General features: G+C 41.1%; 1 protein-coding gene across 5 annotated transcripts in view; it reads left to right on the top strand.

Moving 5' to 3' along the window:
* Positions 1–129: 129 nt before the first annotated feature.
* Positions 130–22838, top strand: part of NSD2 (nuclear receptor binding SET domain protein 2) — a 74287-nt gene continuing 51578 nt past the window's right edge. For 4 of the 5 annotated variants that reach the window (XR_007906472.1, XM_051798541.1, XM_051798539.1 and 1 more), the window contains exons 1-2: positions 130–283; positions 14531–15156. Coding sequence is in view for 4 of the 5 variants with exons in the window: in XM_051798541.1 (XP_051654501.1) it covers positions 14560–15156 (597 nt within the window). In the remaining variant the exon portion in view is untranslated. Of the gene's footprint in view, positions 284–14037; positions 14058–14530; positions 15157–22838 lie in introns of those variants that run through there. The other variant, XM_051798540.1, reaches the window with a different exon arrangement.

Raw genomic sequence — 22838 nt, 5'->3', positions numbered from 1 at the left:
CGGGCGCCGCTCCCGCGGGCGGCGCGTGCGGGCGGCTCCGCGCGGGGGGATTTGAAACGGCCGCTCCGGGGGCCGCGCGGCGGCGGCGGCCAATCAGCGGCGCGGATTTTTCGCGCTGGTTCTGGCCGGAGGAGGGGGCGGGGCCGCCGCGCAGGACCCGCCGGAGCCGCCGCCGCCGCTGCTGCTGCCGCTGTGTCGCCTCGGCTCCCGCCGCTCCCCCGGCACCGAGACACCGCCGCCGCCTCGCCCGGCTCCCCGCGGGGAAGGATGCGCTAGGGCACAGGTCGGTAGGGCCGGGAGCGCGGCTGGCTCTCCCCGCACACCCCCCCCCCCCCTCCCCGCGGGAAGGGAGGAGGCACCCGGGGCACGTTCCCGCAGGCCCCGGGCGGGAGGCGGGAGCGGCGGCGGGGAGGCTCGCCCGCCCGCGGGGATGCTGCCGCCCGGCCCCGCGCCTCGCCGCGGGCACCGGGAGCGCCCTCCCGGGCTGCGACCGCGGGCCGTGCCCGGCGAAGCGCTGCGGAGGCGGCGTGAGGGACTGGGGGTCCCGTGGCGGGGCATCCGGGCCCCCCCCCAGCTCGCCCCGGTCCGGGGACTCCCCCTCCGCCGGGGCTGCGCTCCCCTCAAACTTACCGTCTGCATCGCTCGGGCAGCCCACGGCTCCCATCTCCCCGTGCCCCGGAGGAGGGTTTTTTGTTCACTCCCCCCTCCTCCCCCCGTTACCTGGCCCTCGCTGCGGGGCCGCGGGTCCCCCCGATCGCCCCTCGCCCCCCCCCCGAGGCTGCCGCAGGATTTGTGCCGCTGGCTGGGCCCTGACTCCTGGGTGGCGGAGGAGCGGAAAGGAGCGATGCCGAGCAGGAGTCCCGGCTGTTGCAGCTTCATCCTTTTCCCCCCCTGCCCGCCTCCTCCTCCTCCTCCTCGGCGCTGCGGGAGGTCGGGGGCAGCATAAAGGGGTAAGGGAGAGGTGCCCACCCGTCCCACCTCCCTCCCCCGGGGAATGGGGGATCAATCAGTGCAAGTCAGAAAGAAAACCGGAGGGGGGGGGACACGACCAATGGGAAGGGATAAAAAAAAAAAAAAAAAGCCTCCCCAGGGTTTAAACCGCCTCCTTAAGGGGTGTGGAGGCTGCAAATGTCCCCCCCGTGGCGGTGAGAGTGTGGGGAGGTGGAGGCTGCTCCTGCCCCTTCCCGCCGGGTAGGACTGGGATTGTACGGCAGCAGGAGTGAATGTAACTCTGGAAATGTATGGAGGGGGAAGCCATGTTTGATTTATTCCTCCACTAAACAGTGGTGTGATGATTCTTCCACTTACACCCTTCTGCAGTCCATCCTGGACCGGTATGGGAGGAGAGCCTTGTTAGGAAAACGGGAAGGAAACATTCCTGTGAAGTCGTGCGGGCTCGTTGGCTCAATCTTCATTAACTATAGGAGGGTAGGGCTCTTGTAACTTGGATTGATATTTGTGTGGTAAAAGAGCCTGGGGAACTTGTATTCCCAAGGCCATAGTTACAGCTCATCTGCTGTGGCTTTACCGCTCTGGGGGTGGAGAAGGGAATTTGCCATACTTCTTGAACATATTTATACTTGCTTTTTGGTTTTGGCTTTTTTTTTTTTTTTTTTAATATGTCGGCTGAAACGGGGAGTAAACACTATTAAGGGTAGGGAGATGGTAAACACCATATTTAAACAGATTTCAGAGAAAATGGGCTTCTTGCTAACAGACATTAAGCAAGCAAGAGGCTGGTATCAGTCATTGCCCATGTATTTCGTGTGTGTGAACAGTTTCTTATTGGCATTTGCTTTAAAGTGGATTTATACTGATTGTTAAATTTAGGAGCTAGTGCTGTCCACACTGAGTAAGCTAAAGAGGTCTGTTTAAAAAAAAAAAAGGAAGATACGTTTGCTTTTAGCCTTTTCATATATCCAAGGAAGGTAACTGTAAACACTGTAGGGTGGCAGTGAAGTTTGTAATAGATTTTGCAAAGAGTCCTTGCTGGTGACTTAGAGCAGACATATATATGCTTACTAAAAATCCGTACACATGGAATGTGTGGCTTCAGCTGCAAGAATAAATTGGTTCTTTACTAAAATGTTTTGTGTGTTAGTAGAATCTTTGTAAATTTATTGCTGAAGCTGTTATTTGCTTGTTTGCCGTGGGAATTTCACTCGGGAAATGCAGCATATCAACCTTAATAAACTCCTCAGTTTCACAGTGTGGTATTATTTGACTGTTGGATGTAATCATTGAATTAAACCACTGTTTTTCAGGGCTTCTCAGGGCTCAGTACTTAAAGTATGTGCAATTTTTGGTTGCTTTAGTAAGCATCTATACCTCATACATTAAAACATATCAGGATTTTTGTCTAGGATGCAGCCATCAGAAAATCTGACAGTTTTTTTCAGTATGTGAATATAAATACTCCGAATATTCCTGGAGACTATATGGCTAGTTGTTGTGAAGGTTACTGGACTATCCACCCTCATACATGCTTGGAAAAATCCAGATATTAAAATTACAGTAAAACTTACTAATTTATCAAATATTATTTGAAAATGTCAGAAGAAACTAGGTCATTGTACTTAAAGGGTATATATTTAAAGTAGTTTAGAAAACGGAAAACAAATGTGAAATATATTTCTTTTTAGTTCAATATGAATCCAATAAATGGCTAGTAAGAATAAAAAAAATTGTGCTTTACTGTCTGTAGGGCTTCGTGCCTTTTCTGAAGCCAGTGGTGGTTTTGCAGGGAAGACTACTGCATTTTAATTACTGCCTGCATGCAATAGACTGGGTATTAGAGCAAAAACAACCCCACTTGGGTTTAGGCTGGAAGCAGAAATGATTGATGGGGGGGTGGCTTTCTGATATTTGGATGGTGAAATGAATATACGTATGTACATGTTTCTTCACATGTATATATATATACATATATATGTGAGTTTGTGTCCAAAACATTGCAGCAATAAAATAGCAAAGGAATGGCATGAAGGGATTATTTTTCAGTGCCCTATTGTTTGTGGCCCTTTCACCTCTCACTTTTGCACTGAGCCTGCTTTTTGTTCCACTGGTATCAGGACGTTTCCCGAGTGAGGTCTTGTTTCTCCAGCCTGATAAATGTCTGTATTTCCTTGTGGTCGATCAAAGCCTTGGGACTCCATCCGGGTGTGCATAAAGGTTCCCCTGCTCTGGTCAGATTCCTGCATCGAGGATGTAGCGTGTGATGAGGAGAAGATCCAGCAGAATTCTCACAGCATTTCAGTCACATCTGGTCATTCCTGCTTACATAACTGCAAGACTTCTCTTAGGTTTTAAGCATAGAAGATGGTTTGATGCATGAAAATTGCAAGTATTTTCTGTGTAGAGCAAGGTAAAGGGCCTGGGCTTTTCTGGGAAAAAAATTTTTACTTCTCCTCAGGAGCACTGTGCTGCACAGTGAGAAGCATCCACTAAATGGTATTGCTGAAAAAACATAATTCCCTAACAGTCAGTAATCAGGCATCAATAAAGAAATGCTCGGGTGGAACTAATAATAATGCAGTAGATAATGATGACTGCGTGTTTTAATACTATGTTTGTGGCTATAGCGTTTGAGCTCTTTCATTGCTTTTCTGCAAAGACAAATGAAATGGCCTCACGGTTGAGTAGATACAATAGATCTGGTATAATTCTCAAATCTTGCCTTTGGATGAAGGAATAATGGAGATCATTGACTCACAGAATGGTTTGGGTTGGAAGGGACCTTAAAGATCATCTAGTTCCGACTCCCCTGCCTTGGACAGGGACACCTTGCACTAGACCAGGTTGCTCAGAGCCCCATCTCAAGTGGATCTAAGTGAATCAGTAAGTCCCACATTTCTAGGGAGCATCGCTTTCAAGTTAGGATGTAGCTTTGAGAAATGTCTTCACCGAGGATATTCTGGAATCTCGGTGGTGTAAATGTGAGGCAGAGATGGAATATGGCACCAGGATAAGCAGTCAGGTGGTAAAGTGGAGAGAGAAAATAATTTCTCATCTGAGCTTGGCAGGGGAGTCTAAATTTCCTGTGGTGCTTAATTGTGGAGAATTTGGGAGAAAAGGGGTGGGTAAGGAGAACCTTGTTCACATGCCAGTAGTCACCCTGCTGGCTGTAAATTCATGTAGCTGGTTGAATGGGTTGGTCAGCTATTTTATACTGTTAATGGTTACTTGTAAAGTTTTGGTTCTGAGAACATTTTTGAAGGAAAAGTGAGAAACTACCTAGGTTCTCCCTTCCTTGCACATTCAAATTAGCTTCTCTATGACCTGCAGTCATTGGAGGTACTAAGATAGCTATATAAATGTATTTACCTTTTTCCTTTCATTTTGCACTGACAGAAATTACTAAAGTGATACACCAGGTGTTACTTTTAATGTTTTTATGAAGTTTGGTGACATCTGTAACAGATATTTTATATTTTCTAGTGTCAGCTGAAAGAGAAGCTTTTGGAATGTGTTAGAAGGAAAAGGTAGACCTTACTCTATTCTGTTGTCCTTCTGGTTGAATAGTAAACTACAAAAATACACAAGATTTCTGGAGAACAGATCATATATACTAGTACCATGTGTATAGTGATGATAGGTTAATGCCTAATCCATCATGCATTACTTTCCTAACAGGTAACTGAATCCCATTGATTCTCTGGTACATTCAAAAGTGCTACTTCTGTCCAAGGCATACAATAGATCATACCATGAACTGAATATGAATTTTATGTGCAATAAATACCCGTGAATCGTGGTTGAACCAAAAGCAGGGTTTCTGCTATCCTTCTTGCTGATGTTAAGAATTAATACCATTGTATGGAAGTTGTTCTGATAGGAGAGTGATGTGATGAGCTACATGTGGAAAGTAGATGTTGGAAAATATTTTTGAACATTTCACAGCAATCAAGTTAGACTTAGTAAGTATGGAAGAGTGAAGTATTAGTCTATGTGTACTTCACAGTATTCATATGTTGGGCAAAATGACTTTGCCCTGTGGCACCATTGATCTAGGTTCTTGTGTTTAACGTGCTTCAAAACTAATCAAATATACAAGTGACATAAAGCATGTGTTAAATTGCAAGGGTTGCTCAAGAGGTGATGGCTCAGTTTCTAGTTTTGTCCCCATCCTTTTAACTTGTCCTATTTTTATCTTAGTGAAAGAGAGCAATTTGATCTTCTTTTGAACTTTGGTACTGGAGCTATTTTATGTTCATATTTGGGGTAATGATACATAGGTGGCAAATGACTGAAAAACTGTAGCATGATGTGCTGTTGAACTCAACTTTAATAGAACCTTTAACATTTTTCTTCTGCTGTCTGAAGGATACTGTCAGTTTTCTGTGTGTCTCTTTGGAGAAGCACAAGGATGTCTTGTTCTGTTGGCTGACAGAAATGGCTATTTAACTGTCTTTGTGAAACCTCTTTGGCCTGTGCCTTATACAAAATACTAAAATAGTAGCATCTCACATCTGTGCTAAAACACATAAATACCCCTGTGTTTCATACAGAATCACAGAATATTCTGAGTTGGAAGCGATCATTGAGTCCAACTCTTAAGTGAATGGCCTGTATGGGGATTGAACATACAACTTTGGCATTATTAGCACCATGCTCTAACCAGCTGAGCTGATCTCAGAGTGTACAAGTCCTTTTTAAACGTATTTGGCCTTGAGGGCTAAGATCAGAATTCCATGTCTTCTCTGCCATAGTCAAAAACATAGCAGGAGTGGTTGTTGTCCTGATCTTGTGAGTTGTCTTAGTAAATAAGAAATACACCAAGGAGCAGATGATGAGATACTACGTGGCAAAAATATTTTCAAGAAAGAGGGCTGAGGTTAGGGAAGATCTCATTAGAGATGTGATTTAAGCGTCATTTGAAATATTTTGAAAAGCTACTGGTAAAAGAATGAAATAGAAAGAACCTGCAGTAATGCAGCCTTCTATGATGGTGTTTGGGACCCATTTCATGTATTTATTCATTCTAATAAGTTGAAGTGTAAATGTCAATTGTGGAACTTGCCAGCCTTGGTGGGATGCCATTGGAGCAAAGATCCTGACTGCACTGGCACTCAGAAATGTCTAAATTGAGGAGTTATCTCTGTAGTAAAGAATACCTAGATTCTAGTCTGATAATAAAGACAGAGGGATTTAAGCCAAAGTATGAACCTTGTAGTGCAGTGTAGGATGAAAGATATGAATATGGATCATTTCACTATATGGAGTAGTTGCTGACAACTTTCAATCAGATACTTCAGAATGAAATTAATGTTGTGATTTTTCTGTGGGTGCAAAATGCAGACCATCAGAATCTGGTTTATAGTAGCACTCCTGAACAAACTGGAAACAAATGCTGGGATTAAATGTGGAATGTCACTGAAACTCAGCACCAGTGCAAAAATCAAGTTGTGGGCTTAAAATGTGTAGCAGAAAGTGCATGTACGACATCTATTCCTGAGGTGAATGCTTAGCTCAAAATGGTAGTGATAGTTGAGTCTTCAGGAACTGCAAGTAAGGACAACAACTACAATTGCTTAACATGACTTATTTCTACAGTCAGAACTATTTAGATTTTCCCATGAGAGGTATGCACAACAGAATTTGTCTAAAGAACTAAATTTGATAAGACAGTGAAGTAACCCGCAAAGCTAGTGCTGTGCTGAAAGGACAGCAAAAAATGGTAAGAGATACCTGTTGCAAATCTCTCAACACAGAAGTTTTGTAAAGTAGGCAAGAGGGAATTGGTTTGTTGGGAAAATGTTTTATCTTTCTGTCTCCAAGCTAGATGGGTAAGCTATACTATATCTACAAAAACCTAAAACCCAAATGCCAGGCCTTTTACCTCAGACATTTTTTATGTAGATGTAGCAAAAAGGAATTAAGAACCATGAGAATGGTGGTAATGCATTTTGGCAAGAGCATGGTAAAGCCCCAGCACAGGGGAATACTTCAAGTAAAGTCAGACCCAGAAAGGCCACTTCATGGCAAGTATTTGGATTTGTTGAGAGAGTGTTTAATGTTCAAAGTCTCGGGCCTTGTTTGAGTGTTCCTGGCATACATCTGCCAGTTCCGTGTGAGTGTGTTTTGCTTCAGGGTAATAGATTGATAGAATTATTAATGTAGTTGAATGTAAATGGTTTTGGTCTGTGTAAAGTAGACCAGATTTAGCACAGTATGGCCAGGATTACGTTATGTACAGTGAAGTTGTTCAGATACGGATATGTACAGTTTTTGGTGAACATCTGTAAGTAAAATTCTATGGAGTCTATTAATTACCTCTGAACTTTACCCTCCTCTTCTTTACTTAGTACCATGGGATGTGAGGTTAGATATACTGGATGAAAGAACTCATCTATTTGTACATCTTACCTGGCCACATTAGAGAGGTGCATTATCAGTGCAAGGTGCTGCTGTTTCTATAAACAACAGAAGATGTGGCTGAATGCTGCCCTGTGGTAAAGATTGTGGTGCCCACCTCTGTATACAGGCAGCTGGGCCTTCACACTATGGGCAAGGCCTCACATATCACCAGTGTCACAACACCACCTTTTACAGCAATTCCAGTGCACCAAATGAGCTTCTGGCATTTATATTCACCCACTTGGATGAACAGGTTTTAATGCTGTGATAGACAAAGATAGCAGAGCTGTCAGGGTCTAGGCAAAATGATTGTAGCCTCTGGATTAAAGTTAGTTGCTGTCTGGTCAGTTCTGGGCAGTGTTGTTGATTTCTGTAGTGGTGTAGCAGATAACATTTTGTTAACACTACCATTTGATTCATTACTTATAACATTTTGTGGTGTCACCCCAGATTTGATCTTCCCTTCTCAGAATTTGTATGATCAGAAATTTCCATGATTGTCTCTGTGAATCTTCAGGCAGTTGCTGTGCTGTCATGACTACACATGGGAATAAGGGCAGAATCACTGGCCACAGTGAACAGGAAACAGACTGCAGTGTATTATCTGCTGCAGGAGTCTTACGTAAGCCAGAGGATCCAAGTCCTGAAGGTGTGGTGCAAGGAGTGAAGGTAGGATGCTGAAAAGAAAAAGCAGTGGGATTTAAGAAGGTATGGGAAATTAAAGTAGGCTTGGACCAGGTCAAAAAGCAGTGTAAATAAGGAACTCTTCACCTAAGTGCTAAGCTATTTGGGATTTTACTTGGTTCTTTGTTTCCAAGCTACATAGAAGCCAGGAGCACAACTCTGGCCCACCTGAGAGACAGAGAGAGACATCATTTCACTGGTGAGCAAAGACCTAGATGGCTGCATTGAGTCCTGTTTTGTTAGGGAGGGACCAGTCCCTACAGCTGAACCATTTGGAGCTCTCCAAGACACAGAAAGGTCTAAGGTTTGCATTTGAAAACATAACATTTTTACTTTTAACCATTTGTTAAGCAACTGTTGGGGGCTACCTTTTAGTGTTTATTAAATACTGGTGGTAAATCCACTAATTCCTACCATTTTAGGCACCAGTATTCTTCCCTGTTTATCTGCAGAGGAGAAGCAATTGTTTTCTGTTCAACCTCTGGTCCCACCATGGTAGTATCTATTATCTCTTCAGATAGAAATACAGCATCTTAGAAGAATTTGACTTTACTCAAATCTGTCTCATCACTTCTCCACCCACCTCCAGCAGCAGGAGTGGAACTGACAAAATTAAATTTCTGCTGCAGTGGAAAAAGAATATTTCTTGCGATTTTGGAGAAAAGGAATTCATGGGGAGGAGTCCTCTTACAGAATCTTCTAACCCTGTCCTTGTCATCAAGGGTTGCTTGCAAAAACTTTTCCTGAGAAAGAACAAAAAGTCAAGTCCATCCATTTTGTAAGCTTGCTTTGTGCAGTAGCAAGTGGCATTTAAGGGGAAGAAATTACTCACCATTCTACAGTTCTTAAGTGTACAAGTTGGTATTACCTATTGCCTTCATAAGAAGGCAGTACATACTTGCTTTGGTTGATGAAAATGGACTATAATATTAAAGTTCTAAAATTTTATCCATTAGCAGAAAAAAAAAGACAAAACCAATTGATACTTTTCCTTTTCCCCCCAAAAAACTATTGGGTGGTAAGTGCAACTGTAAGCACTCTTAAGTTTATTCACACAATTTTCAAAATGTGCTTGATCTTTTTGTGCAAATGTATAGTGCATCTCTGTCTAACATTATTGTGTACTATAAGTGTAAGGAAATTTTTATATGCCCATTTAAAAATACTTTGTAAGTCAGCCTTGTCAGCTGACTGATTAATTGTAATCATTGTATATCTACTGCAGGACTAATGAAGTATTTACTTCAGGTGCTTCTACATTAAAAATTACCTCCTTTGGACTAAGATTTCCTTTTTTTTTTTTTTCCTTTCTGAAGACCAGTGGTGAATTTTTAGAAAGGTTTGGTTTAATTATTTTCAATTCTCTGTCAGCTACTACAGTTAAGGTTTTCTTCATGAGAGATAATGCTTTTGAATCTTTTGGATAAAACTGGTTTGTAGCAATTTTTGGCAAACTTGCAATGCAATTTTCAGTTACGTGTTTTCTTCTGAAATTAAATTCTGTTTAGATCCTGTAGTAATCTTTTGTTATTTTAGTACAGTGAATAACAGTTTCATGAATTTACTGCATGATAGTAAATATTTCTCTACTCCTATTTGATATTTCAGGGGTATTATACCAGATAACGTGAGTAAGCATACTCAGGATCTCAAATGTATTAGCAAGAATGTGTTGTAACCTTATTAATCTCTTTAAGTATTTTGTCTCATTCTGATCTGAAATTAGGAATAACCTTTTGTCTTAAAATTGATGAGAGAATGGAGCAGACTTAACAGAAAAAGGCAGCAGCCATCTATTAGCTTTTCCAGTGCCAGCTGAAAGCCTGATTTGTAGGTAATAAAAATAGCTTTTGTAGATAAAGTTCTCTTACTGTGAATTTGTATTGAGGTGTGTCATCTTCCCCCTCTTCTCCCCCTCGCCTGCTCCAAGTAATTCACCTTAGTAAGAAAGCCCTTAGAGAAAACAAAAGTGATATTTAATAGAGATCCTTGTTGTTGGTTACTTACTCTGTTCACTCCCTTTGGCAGAATTGGAAGGAGTGGACTACTCCATTATTTCTGACACAGAAGAAAAGCATCTCTGAAATTACAGCAGATGTGGAAGAAATGACTAATAAATATCACAGAAATGATAGTGGCCTGGACAGTGAAGGAGGAATCTGACACGCAGAGTAACTGTATTTGGCTCATGACTCCTGTCAGATGATGAACTTTCAAGTAATTAATAACATTATTTATAATGTCTGCAAAATAATTTGCCTTATATAGAACCTGTTCTTTTCATATGAAAATGTGTACAAAGCTATTGCAAGGATTGTCCAGTTGTCATTGTCTGAATAAAATATCTGGAGGCCTTTCTCTGATAAGTCAAATCTTCTTTGGCATACTGAAAGCTATTTGTTCACGAGCCAAAATATCATGTTTATTCAGCAGACTCCTTGGCTATCATGTTTTTTCCTCTTTGTTAGTGAAAATGGCACTTGTTGGGTCACCAGACATTCAATATGGGACGATACTGGTTTAAGCTCATTAGCTGCTACTAGCGTGTGGTGCTTTTGTCCCCTTCCCTTCCCTTCCCTGCCCTCCCCCAGTTTCCTTTTCAATAGATACAGAGTCATCTAGGAAAAGATAAGGGATTGCTTTTGCTTCTATGTGATACAGTGCTCCAGCATGAGTGCACTTAAATTTAACTACCAAATTTAATCACATGCTCAGCTGCTTCAGGACCTTACTCTTACAACTTGGATCAACCAGATCCTGTCCGTGATCTGTCTCACTTCATTCTTTCATGTCCTGTCTTTTAGATCTCACAGCAACACTGCTTGGTTATCTGCTGCTGATTATTTTCTCCTTGCCCATTCTTTTCTGCTCTGTCGTCCTCTTCTCACAAAGAGTCTCGTGCTTTTCCTTCCTTGTGCTGTTACCATGAATTTTTATATAGCAAAGGTGGTGCAAAATGTAACCGGCTTAAATTTTGATCTTCTTTCTTGAAACCCTTTGTTATTCTCATGTGTAGATTTGCTAACTTCTTCCATTGAACTGGACTCCACAATGTAGCTTATTTTTTGCAAGGAGGACTGATGCATATGAACAATTTCCATCCACTGGTTGTCCTAGACATGGTGACTAACCTGCAAATTGCTCTCTACGTGTCTCATCTCCCCAGTGGGATTATATTTCCTTACAGGTACTCACGTCTATTATCTTTGCCCATTATTCTGCCTCTTACTTTAAGCCTCTTCTCATGTGGTTCCATTAAATCTTTGTATGAACATGTCTATTTTTCATATTCTGTAATCTATATCTGCTGGTTCTGATAATCTTACTCTCTCAAATTCCTGTCTTTGTCTTTATTTTCCCATTTACTGTTGTCCTGGGTACCTTAACTTCCTTTTACCACTTTTACTCCTGGGCTTGTCATCTCTAGGCTCCAGCAATTTGAGGAGCCTTTTTCAGTGCTTTCAGCTGGTTTTAGTGACCTATAGTCACTATTTAGTGAGAATCATTAACTGAACCTTCACTCATCGAAATTCTAAAATCTACATGCTGTGTATCTTCTGATGTTTCTGATGTTTTAGGCAAATCAAGATAACTCCTAAAAGTTCAGGGTCTTTCACTGCATGGCCTTATTGGTCTTCATTTTTTTGTGATATGGAATGAGTCCCCTTAGGTTTATTAGCTAGAAAGAGAATAACTTGATTTCTTTAAGCGGTATCTTTTCACTTAGTTATCTACTGCTTGTTGTCCAGACAAGGCCTTGAGCAGTTTGATCTGTACTGGGCCTGGCTTAAGCAAGGGGTTGGAAGAGATCAGCTGGGAAAGTCCCTTCCAACCTAAGTGATTGTGTGACTCCATGATGATTTTTATGTTTTGAAACTCTTAAAGCTATCACTTCTAATTTGTCCAGTGTTTTGAGATTGAGTGCACCAGTAACACAGTCGAATTAGATTATTTATTGCTGTTTTGAGTTGTCATGGTGTGCCTCAAGCTGGATGGCTTTGTAGCTTAAAGAAGTAAGCGATGAGAGTAAGAGTTTTTATTAGGCAGGACAAAACAAACACTAGTAAATTACGAATCAAAACAAAGAGTTACAAAATGCAGATGTCTCCATCCAGAAATCCAGACCCTGATAAGCACTTAATGAAGCCATATTAAAAAACGTTTTCCAGGGATGCCCAGGAGGCGTGTTTGGTGCTGGTGCTCTGGGAGCAGCCGGGATGAGCCACCGGGAATCCCGGGGAGGCGGCGGCTGCGTCCGGCACCCACTGGAGGGCGCTGCAGCTGCACAAAGCTGCTGGTTCACATCAAAGGAAATTCAGAATTGAGATGCCCAAATCAAATCCCTGATTTGCTCTGTTAAGAGTCTGTAGGAAGGGAGTAGAGATTTTGTGACAATTCGGTGTTTTGGGGTTTTTTTAAAGGAATTTTGCTCTCATCTCTGCAACCGTAAGTGTGAAGTGCTCCCTAGCGGGTTTGCCTTTGGCCTAGAGAGTTACAGAATTTGTCATCAGTTGCTTCTTAAAATAAATACGATTTCAGTTAAATCTGCTGAATCACAGCTTGAAACATTGTCATATCATTATCTGGTTTGAGAGTTTGTCTCATGTCCGTGCTTTCGGAGAAGGTCTTGTGAAAGGACATGAGTTCTTGTTTGGGTTAGTGAGTTCTTTGTTCTGTTCTGGTGAAGTTTTGAGTTTTCTTTTACCTCTGATTCCTCTTCAGAAAGGTTAGTATAGTTGACTGGTTTCCACTCATTTCTTAAGAGATTTTATTGGTAATTCAGACTTTGTCTGATTAAAGAAAGATTAGAAACTTTTCTCTTGCAGATTCACTTGGAGTTCAGGAATACTTGCTCTTCTTGTTTAATGCCAACATTTCAGCCTGCTGTTTGTCCCTGGAGGGAGAACGGTTTTCATCTCTCACATGAGTCTATATAGCTAGTGTGGAGAAATATCCTTTTATCTTGTAAGTACCTTAGGTATGTTATGGAGAGGGGAGCATTTGCTAAGGAGTGATGGAGTTATGATTTTTAGTTTGTTTTTTTTTTTATTTTTATTTTATTTTCCTACATCTTCTTTGTAAATGAAAAGGTTTCATGCTTGCCAATTGCTTTGAATTCAGGCTTGATATCCTTAAGAAGCTCTGCCAGGCAAGGGCAATGCTCAGGTATGAACATTTATACGTTACTGCTCCTGTTGTAGATGTAGCAAGTATGCAAGTTGGAGGAATATTGCAGTTGTAAGCATCATTACTGTGTGCATTAATAAACAAGGTGGTGGATTCAGAAGTGATTTCTTCCATAGCAACTGGCAATTCAATAGTTATTCATCATGGTTTTTACTGTACTTTTTGGAAGCATGTGAGGCTAGATTGGATGAATTTTTGATTTGATGTGACAGTTCTTGGACTTAATCATATATGAAATTGGTTACCTTGAGCATGGATAAGATGATTGCTGTGCTGAGATTTCATAATATTTATGATGATGTATTTCTCTGTATAAATAAACTGTATAAACTGGACCTGGTAATGTGAAGAATCTATGCATATGAATTTTAAAAATTGAAACCATCATCTGCCTGGTCTAGGAGCACAGAGGAGTTATTCTAACAAATTCATTTGTTTGCTACAATGGTATAATGTTGAAATAGGCAGGGTTAGCTTTTAGAACCCTTGGGAGAGCCTGCCTAGGGTGGCTAATAGTGCAGTTTTAGCTTGTGGCATGTTTGCAGATTTCTGTATGAAAAGCAGGTGTTAGATGATATTGTTGTTATGGAAAATCTGAAACTCCAGAGTTGCTTTGACCATTTAAATTTTGCACAGTATGACCACTGGCCTAAAGGATTGGCTAGGACTGGTGTTCTTGGCACAAAATGCACTTTTTCATTTGTTCATGTAGGCAGAGCCCTTTGGAGACTGAGCCTGTGGTGTTTCCTCAGGAGGTGTGTCTGGATGGAAGATTGAAGGCCTATTTGTAGAGTGAGGAAGATAAAGCTTGTGATGCTGCTGTCCATGGTGTAGGTGCTACAGGAACACGGCCTGTGGGGTTTTTGTGCTGGCACAACGTCTTAGAAATAAAAGCACCTGGTTTATGTTGTTATTAATGATATTATCTTAGCTCTAACTCCTACTAGCTTCAAACAGTGCAGTACCTTTGTGTAATTAATGTGGGCAGGACTCATGCTGTAGGTGGCTAACATGTTAAAGCTGTGATTTTGTTTTCTGCATTTGTTTAAATAACATTGATGATTCATCAATCTATTTTTCTTGGACTTTTTTGTAATGCATATTAACAGATATTGAGGTATTTTGGTTATGAAGATCACTAAATCATAGAATATGCTGAGCAAGATTGTAAGCAATGCTTTTTTTAGTAAAACTTGAACGAAGTACATTGAGTGTTATATTAGTGGTGACACATATCTATATACTTAATAGCTTTTGACATTTCTGTATTAAAAATATTCTCTCTCTTTTTGTCTTAATATAGCAGTGTAAGACTGGAAACATCTGGGCTGAATGGACTTTAGCATCAAAAGAAGTTCTCAACTGTTAGCTCAAAAAATTAAATACATCAAAATGAAGCAGGTACCGGAGATCCTCGGAAATACCAATGGGAAACCACAGAATTGTGAAGTGAATCGTGAATGTTCCGTCTACTTGGGCAAAGCACAACTTTCTGCCACTCTGCAGGAAGGGGTCATGCAAAAATATAATGGCCATGAGACTCTTCCATTCATTCCAGCTGAAAAATTGAAAGATCTGACCTCCCGCGTGTTCAACGGCGAGTCCGGGGCCCAGGATGCGAAGCTGCGCTTTGAACCCCAGGAAATAAAGGGAGTTGGAACACCACCCAACACTACTCCTATCAAGAATGGCTCCCCAGAGATAAAGCTGAAAATCACTAAAACCTACATGAATGGAAAGCCTCTTTTTGAATCTTCCATTTGTGGAGACAACGGTGCAGATGTGTCCCAGTCAGAGGAGAATGAACAGAAGCCAACAAACAAGGAGAGGAGAAACAGAAAAAGAAGCATAAAATATGACTCCTTACTTGAGCAGGGTCTTGTTGAAGCAGCATTAGTATCGAAGACTTCAAGCCCCACTGAAAAGAAGGTAGTACTTTGTTTTTTATATTCTGTCTTTTGTTAGGTTAGTTAATCAGACTGGAAGCTCAGTTCCATGTGCTCACCTTCAGGTGTTTCAGTGGGTGCTTCCCACAGACAGGTCACTTTCTGTGATTCTCTTTTTCTCAACAAAGGACAGATGCACTCCAGTTTTGGTCGCTGTTTCTTCCCTAGCCTAGGAGTACCCCATAAATTCTGTTTCCATAGCAGTAAAATAAGTCTCCAGAGCAAATCAGGGCGTGTGGAAGTGTGTGATGTATGAAGCAGAAACTTCTTCCAGACCTGAAGCCAAGACAAGTTAGGGTGTGCACCTGAGCAAGGGAGCTGGGGGTGCCTCTGAGTTTAGGGATGGCCTTTAACTGCTGGACAGTGGGGTATTCTGGCTTCCCTGTAACCAGATGTTTCAGAAAAAACCTACCTATTTCTATATTCCTTGTTCTGAATTAAATAAAAAGGTACTCAGCAGTCAGTTGGCTGATGAACTGGGCTCTTTACTGTCAGATTTTGGCAATTGGACTGGAGTCCCTACTCATATTTGTCACCTGAAAAGGGCTAGGTTTGCTTGTTATAACCTAGTGAATTGTTTTAATTGAAAACATCTAGATGTTTGTATTAGGTGTCATTAACTTTTGTAGTCAAGCTCATTTGTTTTGCTTCTTTTTAAACATGGGCAAAAATGGATATTTTACTTTTTTTAACTTGTTTTTTCAGGTTATAAATAAGAATGCTGCTGGCAGCCCTCCCCCCCCCTTTTATTTAGCTTTTGTTTCTAGACTCCATTTAAAGGAAGGTGGTTTGCAATACTTTTATCTCGGAAGAAAAACCCTACATAGCAGGAATACTTCTGTGTATATTAAGTTTCTCAGTGACTAATTCAGAATAGTGTTGTATAACAATGGTAGACGTTAATGAATGCTTTGACTGGTTACTGTGTCCTGATTTTACACACCTTAAACACAAAATGTATGTTACAGTTTTCTGTCAAATGCAGGTTTCTAGTTAATCATAGAAACAAAGATGGAAAAACACCTCTAAGATCAAGTCCAACCATTAACCCAGCTCTGCCAAATTCACCCTATTGATTCTTACTTTCTACCAAGGTCACACATGCAGGGAAGAATCACACACACAGCTGCTCCATTCCCCTTTTTTATTTTATTTATTTTATTTACCCTTCTTTTCCATAAAACTGCTTAATGAGTTCACAGAACTGTGTAAACATTTTTCGAGTATCAGAAATATTTATCATTTATTTATGGTCTGAATATATTATTCATCCTAGAATGATCCATACTGATGTTTTCAGGGATGTTATTAAAGGGTTTGTTTTCTTTAATTTTGTTAAGGAGAATGTTTTAGCACTAACTGGTTCAGACTTCTCCAAATCACTACTCAGGTAAAAGATGCAGGCGCAGTCAGTAATTCTTTGTCCAGTTCATTATTAATGAGGATAAATTGGACATTTTTGGTTCTATTGGTGGTATATTTATTAGCATCAACAACTCGAGCATATTTGTGTGTGTTTGTTAGTTTGTTTTTGTTTTAGAAAGAGGAGATGTTTAATGTGTCCCTCTATGCAGTTTATTCTGCAGTTTATGCCTTTTACATTGGTTGTCCATTAAGGGTGGCCTTTATTTTTTCCTGGTGTGTGTGGATTATTTAAAACTACAAGAAATGTTTGTCTGGCTTCTTTGAGTTGCCTTCTGTCCAGAAATGGTGAGGAGAAAACCGTGTCAACACTGTTTCCCAGAGCGATTGAGACTTGGTGGTTGGTGAGCGACAGGGTTATTTGCTCCTGTGCCAAACCCGTGAGCCACCAAACTACTGAATCAGAACAACCACCTGCTTGATATCAGACTTTGCAATACTGCAGCCCTATTCTTTTCAGAGCACTTTGTAGCAGAGGGTCGTGCTTCTGGCTTCTTTTTTCCTATTACAGTGCACTTTAAAGCACAGAGGTCGAAAGGAAAAACATTTAAAGGTCGCGAGATGTTATTTTATGATCTGGCTCCTTGATTGTAAAAATCCCAAGGCTTTTCTTTCTCTCATGAGGAAGGTTTTCAGCTGCACAGGTTTAAAATAAGGAAAAACATAGTATGAGGGAACATGTGAAGGAGATTTTTCAAATGTTTGTCCACATGAAAACTTGTGATATACATGTGTTTTTTGTGGTGATAACTGTAATATCTTAGTATCAGTGTTCTTTGGTTCCAGACCCCTGCTCTGGCTGTTATTTCATGGCCAGCATCCAAAGCCTTAATGTTAGTGCATCATACTGTGGTTTTATATAGCTGATTGTGGCTGCAAAGTGGAAATTAGGTAAATATTCTTGGAGTAAAAGCTGATGAATTTTGCACTCAGATCCCTGTTTACTGTAGGTTACAGGTTAATGTGGAACCTGTTTGTCTGGTTTTATTTCTGGGCTTTCAATTTCTTTTTTGTCCAACCTCTTACTCTTTTGATTTAGCAGAAATCACCATGCTTCAAATACTGCCTTTTATGTAAGGTAATTATATCTCTGTCTGATGGACACAGCAGATTACTGTGGTGCTGAGGTGAGAGGCATATCATTTAACAAATGTTCCAGTGCTCTCTTTTTGGGTGTTCGTGTTGTTTGGGCATTTTTCGTTAACAGAAATGAAGGCTGTTTAAAACTTTAGCTGCAGGTTAGTTTTCAGTTGGGAATAAAAATGATCTGCCTGGGTCTGATGAGAGTTAGATTTCTGTTGATAACCACCACCTTTTCCAGGCCTCTGAGAAACAACTGTACTGCTCTCGTTTTCCCAAGGTAAAGGAGAGGAAGTGGGACAAGCTGTGGCTGTTTCCTCCCTCCCCTCCTGCCTTTCACCCCTCTTCCCTCCACCCTGGTATCTCTCCACCTGAGGAGTTTACTTTAAAATTCAGGCCTCTTAATAAGACCCAGTTTATCAACTTCAATGCCAAGGCACTACCCCCCTGAATGTTCTGTGTCATAGGTGGTGGGTGTCACATGTTAGGGGTTTGAACTGACGCCAAACCCATGGGCTCCAGTAGCTGCTCACGTGCCAGAGCTGCTCGTGGGAGCGGCAGGATGCCTTGGGACTGGGTTTTGTGGTGGCTGCTTTTTGAGTCACTGCTTTCGTCAATTCTTGCAATGTTCAGTGAGGAATGAGGACTTGCCTACATTTTTCTTACTCATTGCCTGTGTTAGAAGTGAAACAACAGTGTTTGGAGGAGAACAGCAGAGATTTGCTTCCTATATTAATACGAAGTAGTCCAAGTCCGATTCCTGGAGCAATCCAGAGGGAAACAGAGAGAGAGTACATGTATCTGCAGCGCTCATGCTGTGGCTCCCAGCATAGATCTGTGCTCTCTGACCCTGAGAGCAGCTCAGTATGTGATCCTGGCACATTTGAGCTCGTTCTGCAGAAGCTGGGCTGGGCCTGCAAGTGGCAGTTTGCCCTTTTGGCTTGGCTTCCTGGCCTGGCTTCCCAGCACGGGTGCAGTAGCTCAGAAAGCAGCAGCGCTGTGTCGAGAACAAACCTGGAAGTCCACTCACCGCTCTACTTGCTAGCTTAGGGTTTCCAGCTGTGTGATATGTACACGATCCAGAAGCTATACCTTCCACATAGCTTCCTATCCAGTTTTCCTGTAGTGCTCTCCAGTAGTACACCAGAAACTTGGCAGGTTTTTACTCTTGGTGCAGGATACAGCCTATAATGACTTTGCCGTAGCTGCAGGGGGGGCAGTTGCAAATTGCTGGAGAAATTCCATTAGTCCTTGTCTTGTGTTTATATTGCCATTTCACCATCACAGAGAAAAACTGTTCTGGCCAAATCCATTGCGTCAAATACCTACATAATGTTACAGTGCCTTTACCAGGTGAAGACTTATAAACCCACTAAGGGTAGAACAGAAGCAGTGTGAGGATGATCTGCTGCTTTGAATGTGCCTGTGGTAACTAAATGCAGGAAGATGGGCACCACTGAAGGTGGGGATGTTGCTCTGGTGCTTGTTTGTATCCGATCAGTAGAGCTGAGCACAAACCAACAAGTGCCCTTTGTCAGATTGGAGAGCCAAGTTCATCTGATGTTTGATTACCCTCTTGTAGCTGTTATAGGCAGATACTGAGGTGACTTGTTTTAATTTCAGAAAAAGTAAAAAGAAAAATTGTAGTAAAATAAATGTGTCTTTTTCAGGGGAAGGACTTACTTGATTGTTTTTCATCATCAGTTATTAGGAATTCTTGGCCAAGTACAATTGCTGAACGTGTCATAAAATGTGCACAGGATCTGTATTTGTAGGGTAAAATGAACTCAGTTACTTTTTTCTTTTTATTGTACCATTCTTGAGATATCAGATCCTGCTTTCAGGCGAGTGATAATACATGCTGTCTGGCTGATGTCACCAGAATCCCAAAGGAGTAGGAGTAATCCTAAAAATATCTTTGGGGTGATCCCTTCAGGAACAAGAGAAATAACTTCTTATCCTTTTTGGAAGAGTTTCTGAACTACTGTTTTGCATTAGCCTTTAGTAAAGGATTAAGTTTAGCTAAGCCTTGAGAACTTGTTAATGCTAAGCAGCTCATGATGTGCTGCAGTAATTGTTACTTTGGAACTTTAAATTGTTTTTTCTTAATGCCTCATTGGAAAAGTATCTTAAAGAACTGCTTGTAGTTTAAGAAACACCAAAAAGCATACAACAGTATACTGGTTTGGGGGGAGATTAGAAGCTGTGAGTATTCTCAGTGTGGCTTCAAAATTAATTGCAGAACGTTTGAGTATTTGTTCAAGGCTTTCCATACCAGACTTCCTGTTCTTGTATGTAAAAGTGGCTGAATTAAGTACAGTTTCTACGTAAAACCGTCGTCTCAATGCGTATTATCTGAATATGTTTTTTTGCCCTCTGTCTTCATAAACCCATTGGTGGGAGAATGCAAATCAAATATGAAATAGAATCTTGAAGTGTCGACAGAAGTACTGTCTAAGAATAGCACTACCAAGTTGGATCAAGGAGCCGTTTAATTCAGCACCTCACCTCGGGGTGAGGATCAGTGGAGGAGGCATAATAGAGAGTGTAGATGTGGCAAATCATGGAGTGATGCTCTTTTTGAATATATTCAGCCTCCAGCAGTTTGTGACTCAGAGGTTTCTGGAGCTGGTACCTTTGTATTTAATGGCTGTAGATGGCTAAATTCGTGGGAGACCTCAGTTTCTTTTTGAGTCAGTGTGAGTTTTTTGCATCCATGACTTTAAATAATAAAACAATAGAGCAGCTCTTTTTCCCTTTCCCTTTGCCACCTACGTGTTTTGCTTGATTCTTTCATAGTAATAGAAATAGAGATCATGGACAAACTTCTCTATTATTGATAATTTTATAGATTTCTTACAAACCTGCTCTATTTTTAATTTCAACTTGATGAACCCTAGTGTGTTGTTTAACATACAGGAACCATTCCAGAATGTTACTTCTTGTTATTGTCCTGTTTCTGAACTCTGATGCCCTTCAGCTTCTATCCTATCTTTTTTTTTTTTTTCCCCTGAGAATGAGGACTGGAACAGTAGAGGACATTCAAAATACAGATATCTTGTGAATGCATAGTGGCATGTTAATGGTTTTCTACATTGTTCTCAGTTTCATTCTCTTTCATTAGAAATAATGCACAGTGTTTGATTCCTCACTGCTTCTGAACACTGAGCCAGTTTTCTGTAGAAAAGAGCTGACCAGATGTAACTAACTCAAATTCAAAGATTGCAGAACTGTTGCATTATTTCATACTCATCATTGGTTTGTGCATTCCAGGGCTTTTTCTCTTTTATTTTGGTCTTTTGGGCACTACGGTGGACATGACAGATGAAATAATGTGGTGAGCAGGCCCTCTTTGGAAGAACTAACTTCCCTTTACATGTCAACAGCAGCTGGTGTTGAGAGATTAACAGCAGTTTCTCGGTTTATAAGTTGACCAGGTTTATTCTCAGTCGTGGCACAGGTAGTGTCATGATTTAAATAATTAAAAACCTCAGCATCACCTCTCCAGATGGTGTTGGCCATTATGGGTTTGTGTGGCAAGGAATTTGCTTGTTTTCACTGCTTTTTTTGATCCAAGAGACGTCAAAGCCTTTCTGTCGCTCTATTCTGTGTTCTGCTTAACCAGAATAATGCATGTCTAAGTCTTGTATTTAGCTGAGTTAGACCTACAGTTCAGGGTTATGTTACTGGGATGGATTTACAGGCAGATATTTGGGAAACATTAGTGATCTGTACCAGATGTCATTTCTGGCCCTTATAGCCCCCTCTTGTCAAGAAAGAAAGATGCTTCGTAGTAACCCTTAGGCGAAGTAGCAAAAGCAAAATATTTTGATCTGTCTTGGAACAGTGGTTTCAGCCTCCCTTACAAGTTCCCTTGTTCTGGGCTGAATTTCATGTAGGGCAGATGAACTTTAGGACCTCCAAAAGAGGTTTTTGTTCACAGATACTAATTTTATGCTTACCTATTACCGTGTTTCATTATCCTTCTATTATAAATAAATAGGTCCAACTGGGCTAACTTACATTTCTGCTTTTTGTGAATACCCAAAGTACCTACAGGACCTGTGTTCCTGTGCATCATAAAATGACAGTAGCTAAAACTCTTGAGTTGTAAGTAATAAAAAATAAATTCCCTTCTCAAAAGGACACTTTATTAAAATGCTTTATTTTGGAAACTCACTGCAAGAGGAAAAACTTGATCTTGCTTGTGCCGTTGGTAAACAAGCCCTGCACTTTTGTGAGGAAGGGAAGTGAATCTGTGGCCTCGTAGCAGCAATTAGTGCTAGAAAAGCTTGATTTTTTTTCTTTTTTTTTCTTTCTTGGTGGTCTTTTTGTTTGTTAAATGAATGTCAACTTCAGTGTATGCTGAGGCTGCCTATAAAGAAGGAAAACAATTTGGGATCTTAGTTCTGGAATTGATAGTACTTTTATCACATGCATCATGATTTTTTACTGCAATGACTGCACTATTTTAATATTCATATGGGGTTGGGGTTTCCCAGGTTTTCTGTACATCTGAAAAATGCTGCTGAAAATAAGGAATATTTCAGGAATATGCTTCAGCCTTGCCAAATCAAGGTAATGTCTGTCCAGGTTTTTTGTGTGTGTCCCCCCCCCGGCTTCCCCAGGCTTATTAACCACTGTTCTTGCATTTCTTCTGTAGAAGAAGAGGCCTTACTAGGTACATGTAACTGCACAACCTGTATGGAAACCTTTCGTGCCTGCCTTTGGGTGTGGGAATTAATTTTGAAGGTCTAATCTCAAAGGCAGAGTAGTACTGGGATTATGTCAAATTATTAGTTAACTACCAGAGCCCCTTTATGCCAAATCAACATTTGCTCTGTTTAGGTTTAGCCAGCTGCCTTCAGAAGTGTTCCTGTTGAAAAAAAGGTAGAGAGAAGTCTCTGCCTTCACCAGGAAACAGTGTTCTGTAAATCTAGTTGCCTGTTGGCAGTGCTATCTGGGCTTGGATGTTTCTGTTCTCTACCAAGAATATTAGGATTCAGAACATCTACCCATGCTGCCCTGGATGTCTGGGACCTGACAGAGGATATCTGTTCAGAAAGTGTCTTGGGAAAACTCTTTCCTACTGAACTCTATAAGGGTGTAGGAGAGTGCTAAGAATAAGGCCCTGATACAGATTCTGATCTTGAAGTATGTGAA

Source organism: Manacus candei, unplaced genomic scaffold (genome assembly GCF_025592945.1).
Source record: "Manacus candei isolate 608988 ecotype Guabito, Panama unplaced genomic scaffold, ASM2559294v1 h1tg000048l, whole genome shotgun sequence".
NCBI lineage: Eukaryota > Metazoa > Chordata > Aves > Passeriformes > Pipridae > Manacus > Manacus candei.
Note: the sequence above shows the minus strand (reverse complement) of the source record. Positions and strands in the feature narration are given on the sequence as shown.